The 9,524-nt window shown below is 34.2% G+C and overlaps 1 protein-coding gene across 1 annotated transcript in view; it reads right to left on the bottom strand.

Annotated features, from left to right (window-relative positions):
- The window catches only part of LOC134541796 (neuropeptide CCHamide-1 receptor-like), a 60,621-nt gene extending 55,386 nt beyond the window's left edge, over positions 1-5,235 (bottom strand). Inside the window, exons 1-4 of the mRNA XM_063385478.1 lie at positions 5,132-5,235; positions 4,480-4,521; positions 4,185-4,226; positions 3,431-3,457 (exon numbers count right to left, since the gene is read on the bottom strand). Of these exons, the coding sequence (XP_063241548.1) occupies positions 3,431-3,457; positions 4,185-4,226; positions 4,480-4,519 (109 nt within the window). The 5' untranslated portion in view covers positions 4,520-4,521; positions 5,132-5,235. The remainder of the gene's footprint in view (positions 1-3,430; positions 3,458-4,184; positions 4,227-4,479; positions 4,522-5,131) is intronic.
- Between the last annotated feature and the right edge of the window lie 4,289 nt (positions 5,236-9,524).

Here is a 9,524-nt window from a genome sequence, read left to right on the forward strand (position 1 = left end):
GACCTTTGATAAAAATGAAAGCTGAGTTTTATGCAACAGAGCTTGGCATTCCTGATTTTAAGGCTTCTGAAGGTTGGCTGAGCAAGTGGAAGCAGCGCCACAACATTAATTATGGACAGATCAACGGGGAGGCTCGTGACGTCGATAGGAACACTACAGATGGCTGGCTAGAAAAGGTATGGCCTGATCTTAAGGCTCGTTATTCAGCCGAAAACATTTTTAATGCTGATGAGACGGGTCTATTTTACAAGTTGACACCAAACAAAACTTTAAAATTCAAATCAGAAAAGTGTATTGGAGGAAAGTTGTCAAAAGAAAGAATTACAGTTTTGGTAGCGGCCAATATGACAGGATCGGTAAAGAGAAAACTTTTGGTGATTGGCAAATCTAGAAACCCGCGTTGTTTAAAAAACATCAAGCGTCTGCCTGTCACCTACAAGTCAAACAAAAGTGCTTGGATGATGTCTCAAATTTTTGAAGAGGAGTTGAGAAAATGGGATTCTGAGTTGAAGGGGAACAAAATCTTGCTTTTGGTGGACAACTGCCCTGCACATCCAATGATTGAAAACCTCGAAAACATAGAACTCTGCTTCTTACCTGCCAACACCACAAGTGTCCTTCAGCCCATGGACCAAAGTGTTATCAAAAGTTTGAAAAGTCATTATAGGCGCAGGCTTTTAATGGAACTCGTCGAGTCTAATGGGAATTTCAAACCTACGATCCTAGACGCCATACAAATGGTCAGTACGGCATGGGCAGAGGTAACGGATAAGACCATAAGACATTCCTTCAAGCATGCAGGATGGCTGAAAGATCCCGAGCCAGCAGATGATGAAGATGACTTGCCTTTGGCCGTTTGGGTTCAGCAGCTGGAGCTTCCTACAACATTTTCAGAAGAGGAGCTTCTGGATTTTGAAAACATCGATGGGCAAGTGGCTACAGCAGCGGGTGTTACAGACGAAGACATCCTGAATTCTGTTCGTGTTGATGAAGATAGTGATCAGGAAAACATTGATCCAGAGGAGCAGCCTGAACCAGAACCGGTCCCAACTCCAAAAGAGGCATTGGAGGCTGCTTAAGTACTGAGAAGATTCTTTACTCACCAAGATGATCCTGTGGCTACGGAAGATGTCGGTCGTTTAGAAGATAAAGTGAGGTCATTGCTGTGGAAAACTAAAAAAAGGAAAACGACGCTAAAAGACTTCTTCCAATAAACTGTATGAACTGTATGTCTTGTTGTGTTATGTATGTACGTATTTTGACATTCTAAATACAGAGTACTACATATGTACTAATGATTGTATACACTGTATCATTGTATCATTTCATATACATATGTAATTTACTACTACATATGTACATATGTGTGTTTGTGGACAATGTAAATATAGTACTGTATATTGCATTTATACTGTTTAATATGGTGTTTTATTTCAGCACACTACTCCATCCAAGATTTAAAAATAGGTTTCTCTCTGTATAACAATCTTTCTCTATAACGATGAAAATCGCTGGTCCCTTGGATATCGTTATAGGGAGAGTCCACTGTAATTTTTATAAAAAATTATATTTTGGCGAATTAGGAGGAATTGGGGGCAAATTTTGAAGGTCAAATTTCAAAGTCAAAGATCAAGGTCAAGATAAAAGTTCAAGGTCAAGGTCTTTCAAGATGGCCGCCGTGACGTCAGAATCCAAGATGGCGGTTCGGCTCATCGGTTCCACAGTCTTAAAGCCTGTTCCCGGAGCCCGTTTTACATACTACTCATAATATATATTTTGTAATTAAGAATATAATACCTAAAATTTTCAGCAACTTTTTTTATTTGTTTTTTCAGGTGACTATCACGTCAGTATAAAAAAAATTACTAAGTGAATTTTGTAGTTAAAACTCTACTATATGTATCCAAAATTCAATCCTGTGAAGGCTTCTCTACTGGAATTATTGAAAAGTTGCCAACTGTTTCAATTACTAGAAAATCTAAATGAATTGAATTTGAACACATTCTGGTAATCATTGTATTATTCTGGCAAATATATTTTACTCGCTTTCTAGTTGCACTCCAAGAAAGTAAACTAGCAATCCATGTTTTACACATTCTTTACATTTACACATTCACTTGCGAGACTTGGGATCTGTAACCTTGGGTACCAAGCACATGATGCATTAAAAGGAATGGTCAAATATTATTGCAGTGTTACTCAGCAAGCTCATTTGTATTATTTTTTCTAAGTTATTTTGTTGGCAAAAAACTCCAAACTCTTATCATGTTATGGACTGCGCTACTCTGCTTAAGTGTTTTAAATATTTTTTTTCTTGTAGTAACATGGCCTTGATGTGGTTGTGAATTATCTGAGAGTTTTCTACAAACAATCCTATAGCAAATAGGTGTATGATTCTAAGAACTCATATATGCAACAAGATTCACTGCTTTGGCGAATGTGTTTTCTGAGGGTACACAGCGTCGATCTTGGAAAAGATGGTTAAGCATTTGCGCAGTTGTATTTGAATTCGTGCATGTTTTAACTAATAAGTTGTACTTGTTGATTGCTTAAAAAACTTAAAAGTTTACTTTGTTATTTCATATGAAGGAAACACAAGCTTTATATGTATTATTCACTTAAATTAAAATTTATTTATAATTCAATGTTAAAATTATTTTTATATTCTATATGTAAATCTAAAATATTTAACATTTGTAAATATATGTATGTATAAATATTTTTAAAAGTGTACCTACCATGCATGTTATTTCACGTTGAACGTCTCTCGAAGTAACGCATAGTTCAAAACCAATCAGGAACCAATAATTAAATTTTTAAAAATATGGAATCCCGAAAGCCTGCTTTTAAGTATAGTTTAATAATTTTATCATCCCCCCCCCCAAAAAAAAAATTTGTAACTTTCAATTCCTAAAAATTAGTAAACTAGTTTAAGTGAAAAAAATGTTAATATTTATATGAATAATAAAACTTACATAAGTGCACTTTGGTTGCATTAATAATTCAGGTCTGAACGTAATATTCCATTTTTTTAAATAACATTGATTTAATATATATTTACAGTAAGAAACTATGTTTTATTTCGGGTTTTTAATGAACACCTATTTAAAAAATGTATTTTTGTCAATACTGTATAAATAAAGGTAATGAATGAGATAAAAGTTTACAAATGAAATGTTTACATTTGAAACTTATTTAATAGTTGTTGAAATGTTTAGTAACCAGTACTCGACAATTAGTAACAAAACTATTCTTCATATCATCTAATAAGAAATAATCCATGACTTGAAAATCAACCATATCTAAAAGTACAATTATAGTTAGGTATACCAAAGATTCAGTATTTTACTTCGTTTTAGACTTTAAACTATATAACAAAGTAAGAACTTGTTGAAAATAAAACAAAAATATTACTCAAAATTCTTCTTACCCATATCAGTAAGATTGGAGGATGTATCTGAAATGAAAAAAAATATATATATATAATTTTGTATTTACATTAAAATAAGACATAATATTTAATTTTTATTAGCTTACATTATGAATAAATAACATGATTAAAATAATAAATTATTGTTTACTTAGGACCTATTAAACAGGACCACGTGGAGAATTGTTTGAATTCAATCTCTGCATTACAAAGAGAATTTTTAGACAATAATTTTCCCTCCAAATTTCGATATTTCTATTAGAATAATTTACAGAAAATGGTTTGAAAATAATTGTTTTTAAGTTGAACTTTGAAATTTCCATTTGCGACATTAAACAACTTTAATACGAAGGCATATTATCGTTTGTTATTATCATGTCAGTGATAATATTCGGCATGTCTTAATTTTTCTATTGAAAAAGAAAGATCTACGCGCGGTTTTCAAGACATTTATAAGATAATTTTTAAATATTTATTTAAGATACTATTAACTTTTATCACACATAAATTTCTCTATATAATTAAAAATAATTAAGTTTTTTCAACACATCTTTATGCTCTAGCCAAATAATGGAGTTATATATTTTATTAAACGTTTAACTCTACACAGAAAAAATATGTAGGAACATGTATTACCAATGTTAAAAATAATAGTAACTAAACCTGATAGGAAATATTCTAAATTTTATATTTAAGACTAAGACAAGGATTAAAAAAAACTTTTTTTTCAAAGTCTGTCAATTATAATACTTACCGTTATCGTAAGTTTCATTAAAATATTCTTCTTCTTCCAAATCTGCAATGAACGAAAATAAAATGAAAACATTTTATTCTTGATTTTCTGTTGTTTTTTTCTGATTTTAGCTTTGATCTAGGTCATGATCTAATTAAGGTTCTTTAACAAGATGGCGATTTTCCATATTACATACTTTATGCATCGAGGAAACAATATTATTAGGTAATTTGGTTTTTGTTATTTATTTTATACATCACAAAAAATATGACGAAAGAAGTGTAAATTTATGAATAATGTTCAAACGAAAACTTACCATTGTAAATCGTTTCATTTAAATTCTTAATTTCTTCCATATCTGCAATCAACAGACAAACCTTTAAGCAGAGCAATATCAAATCGAAAACATGCACGTGTTAAAGTCGAATAATTAGTTTCAATGGGCACGTGTCAATAATCTCTTCATAAATTTGTTTCTATTTTAACCAATACGAATATTTTTCAAAAATGACCGAATTTAACGCGACATAATATATTTTTGAAAGAAAAAATAAATCTTGTCATTACTTTTGGTAAAAAAAAAATCCTTATTACAAGCGAAAGAAAAATAAATGTTATTATATTCTGAGGTCCTATAGTTAGAGGCTTATTTACGGTTCACGAAAATATCTATAATTTGTCTTAAAATCATGTTCATTAAGTATTCATACCTTCGTAAAAAAGCAACCATATATTTTAATAATTTAACATATGCCAGCCATATTATAAATTCGTATGTTCTATATCCATAGTATATACTTCATTGTCACTGATAATAAAACAGTTATTGCTCTTATAATAAATAATAGGATTCGAATTGTATTTTGTTCTGCCACACGTGGATGAATGAAATTTTTTGTTTTATATATTCGTGATATTATTGTTTGAATCGATGAATTATCTACAAGTATAAATATTTGCTCACTTACCTTTGAAGGCTTGCTCAATGCAGTCACGTGAACACAATACACACAGAGTGTGGAAGCTGATGTCGTTCGGCGCAGTTGACTGCCGTGCGCTCACTAGTGCTAATAGTTACAGAGCGGAAATGATTTTCCGGTGAATAATTTCAGCAGTGATAAATTTCTGATAGCAAAGTTGTTAGCAGCTTAGTTTGTGCGAAGCTATTGCCACTTGATAAAACTATTAAAACCATTTACTTACTCCTTTTTCATTGGTTTCGGCAATGTCTTGGTCTTGAAACGAGAAACCTAGGATTATTCTCCCCGAGTCAGATGGCCAAAAAATTCGCGTATGTATCCTGGTTTTTATTTCCCTGTTGTAGAAATGAAAGGTAGGTTAGGTTAGGTAATGTATGTTAAATAAATAAAATTCTCTCAGAAATTTGTACTTTTATTTTTACTAGCTAATAACAGACGGCTTCGCTCACACAATTCTGAGTATGCTAAAATCTTACCATTAAAAAGAAAGTATGTTATTATTTCTCCCTGGGTTCAGGACTAAGTGTTTGTGACGTCCCTTTCACATTCACTCGCGGAAGGCCAGGGCAAAACACCGCACAATCATTCTGCCTTGGCGAACATACGTTAATGACCTATCATAATCATCAGTTTTAGTAAACATTTCCCAAAAAAAATTAAAACCATTGAATCACAGGTAGCAAACACTTACAATTACAACATAGTTAACTGTGTATTTCAATGAACACTCATATAATTTCTCCAACATAAAATTTTTTGAATTATGCCCTGCTTGCTTTTAGACTGGTCGCCACTTTACTCACGTCCGTTGCATTACTACACACGAGAAATCAAAAGCAGATGTAGAGTTCGCGGTGTGCTTTTATCCACTTTGGTGAGTTCGTGGGTAATAAATAATCGTTTGCGTCGTCCTATATCCATTTCTCGTGACGCATAGCTCTAATGGAACCAACTATATCTAGATTTTAGTTGAGTATAAATTTGTTAGGGGCTACTTCGAGGTAGTTGTTTGGAACCCTGTCCCAGCGAGCACGCCAGCCCGAGGGTTTTTGTACAGTTGTCTGACGGTGGCTGCCCCAGACTCTGTGGGGCCCTAGGTCATTTACTTTTACGGGGAAATAATATTTTGAAAAGGTGACTAACCTTTGAAGAGGAAGGGGGAGTATGAAATATCCCCCAGGGCTTCCCCCCGGAAAATTTGTAAATAAACACTTTCAAACGACGTTTTTAAGCCAATCCAAAACTTTAATTTCAATAATGGTTTTGCTAATTTATCTTTAAAAACTTTTAATTTTTTCCTAATGAATTTTTCCCGGTAAGTTAAATGAGTTATTTCGGTCAAATGTTGGCAAAATCGCGCTATTATTAAAGGCAATCATTTATTTAAAGTTTATCTAATACGATACTTTCAATGGAAATATGTAGGTATGATCGGCGCTTTAAATGATGCGTGGTAATAACAATTTAATTATTCTGTTCCCATTAATGTCCAGATTTTTAGTAGAATAGAAAAAACTGTGAAAAAAAAGGGAAGTAAACCGAAAATCACAAGACCGAAGGTCGTTTAGCCGAAAGGCACTAGAGCGAAAATGCACTAAATCTAAAAATTGAAAAAAATTATTTCGCTATGAAAATGTCTTAACTATGGTAACAGGCAATAGACCGAAAGACGCTAGATCGATAATAATTTAGTTGAAATGTACTAGACCGAAAAAAAAGCACTAGACCGAAAGGCCCTGGACCGAACAGGCACCAACACGAAAGGCGCTAGACCGAAAAGGAAACTAGATAGTAAAGGCACTAGACCGAAAGGCACTAGTCAGCAAAGGCACTAGACAGAAAGGCACTAGATCGAAAAGTCATTAGAGGACTAGACCGAAAAGGCACTAGACCGAAATGCGCTAGACCGAACAGGCACTAGACCGAACAGGCACTATACCGAAATGCGCTAGACCGAAAGTCACGTCTCCGAAATTTCTGTCAAATGACTTCTTTCTAGTGCCTGCTACCCAAATGGAATGGCCCGGGGAAATGCCCGGCTAGCCACCTGGAGCCGGCGCCGCTGCAGCTGCACGAGTCCTCGGCTGTGTTCGAGTCCTACGTGTTGATTTATTTCATCTACGTTTGGGTACAAATATGTCAGATTTGAAACAAGAATATTCGAATGAAAATAGTCTCGTTTGTGATTAAAAATTACTATCGTGACAAAAGAAACAAAATTAAAGTTTGTCATAATCACTAATGTGTTACTTTAATGTGATAATATCACCGCTTCGTTCCCAACCACCGGGAAGATTTTAATTAATGAGTTTATTTGTCTCCTTTATTTTTCGGTGAGACTAAGGATTTCACATTATTTTACTCTTAACCACGTATTTCAATTTACCAACAAAAAAATAATTATTGCTATGTAAAATTTTGAACACGCATTTACAATTTACGTGTGTGTACATACAAACACACACACGGCCACGGTAATGATTCTCCATTACGCCAAATAATAAATTTCGGGAAATGCAAACGTGGTTATGTGGTTATTTAAATAAAACGTGGATCTCAAATACAAGCATTTTCCTGACATATTAAGGTTTTAAAGTTAATTGATCAAATACTGATAGTTTGTGCCACTTTCTAATTCTTCAAAGGCGTAAACGACGAGATATCCTAAACTAAAATAAGACTCCCAAAGCTATCAAAGGTATGTAAATCCCGCGTATCAAAACGTGCAGAGATCAGATACGTGTTTTGAAATTACAGACCTCTTCCCCGTATATTTTGTGTTCACTTCCAGAAAAGAAAATTACAAAACTTTTTTTTATTATTTCTGAGCACATAAAACTCGTCCGCATTCACCAATAAAATTTTGTTTATTTATTTTAGTTCGAGAGTTCCTTTAGGCGTTTAAAAATTACCATAATGCGAGCGTCGCTCGCTACTTGGCTAAGTACCATTGCCATTAGCAACAAGACTAATTCTGAATTTGCGTGGGAGATGAACTAGCCCGCCGCGGATACACGAAGTACGCCATCTGCCCGAAGGACCAGGAAAAAAAAGTTTTCGATGCGAACCACTCACTGCTAAGACGTTAAACTGCTTCAAACGGCGGGCGAAATGCTGCGGGTTGTTCTATACACGAACTTACGTAATTGCGAGTGATTTTTTCCCCCCCATTCCCGTGGCGGAACTAACTTGAGCTTGTTATCTCATCGCGTTCGGGTTCCGAAAACGCGAACGTCATTTGGAGAACTTTATGGTCGAAGCAATCGAGAAAGCGTTTGGCCGCAGGAGACGTTCCACTAATTCTCTCTTCTTTTTTTTTTTGCCTCATTATACCGCGTATAAATCTCGAGAAAACAACATTCCAACGTTAGTGTTACACTTTACATAGTATAACATCCATTTGTTTTTAGTGATATAGAACTAGTGTTTAATGCAACAGCTGTAAACTTGCCTCAGGGTGTGAATGGAACTGAAGGCAGTACAGCTTAGAATTATTATTACTCGATTGTAGCTAACGCAAACAACTGGACTCGGGAGAAAAACCGTTTTTGAATCGTATGTTAACGATGATTTATGGAGTTGGAAGTCCTATGTCAGTGGCCAAACGAGGGGGGGGGGGGGAGTTGGGAGTTAAACACCCCCCCCCCCCCCAGAGCCAAAATAATAATGGTAAAAAACTATTTATGCCGAGGAATCAGTACGTCTACAGTGCTAACAGACTACATTATTTACAGTCATAAAATAAAAATCCAAGATGGCGGATATTCATCCCACTTAACAGAGTAGAGTTGCCTGGTCTTTGTGTAGCAAGTGTTTGCTAGTCGTAGTTCAATATATTGCCAAAGATGGTGAGCGAATGCACTTGGCGTCGCTAAGACAGCCACGGATATTGTTCATTCTGTGAGCATCTTCTAACAAACTGTTATCTATCTGCAATCTCATATTACACTGATGGTTTTATCACTGTTATAATCATGGACAAGTTTTTAATAAAATCAAAAAAATGCAGAGAAGAAAACATTGATTCAGCCGCAACAGCATCAGAAGCCAACCCTTTAGGAATAGCGAGCGTAAGTACCTAGGCTAATGCTAATGTAGTTGTTATAAGTCAGTGTCAAATTTTGGTTATAGCTAAAGTTATAATGTTTTTAGATTGTAGTATTTGGTTACCGAAAATTTATTATTATAATTATTTTATTGTATTTTTTCTCATGTGATAGTTTATTGTGTTATTTAAAACGAGACTCTAATTATCTTGTTAAAAATACTTTTCAATGTAAAATTTATCAGGTTCGTTATTGAACGCCCAATAGATGAGCCAAAGTTTTGTTATTGTAGCCAAGTTAGGTTAGGACGCACATCCATTTTATTTACTTTGTTT

The sequence above is a fragment of the Bacillus rossius genome, assembly GCF_032445375.1.
Source record: "Bacillus rossius redtenbacheri isolate Brsri chromosome 4 unlocalized genomic scaffold, Brsri_v3 Brsri_v3_scf4_2, whole genome shotgun sequence".
Classification (NCBI taxonomy): Eukaryota; Metazoa; Arthropoda; class Insecta; order Phasmatodea; family Bacillidae; genus Bacillus; species Bacillus rossius.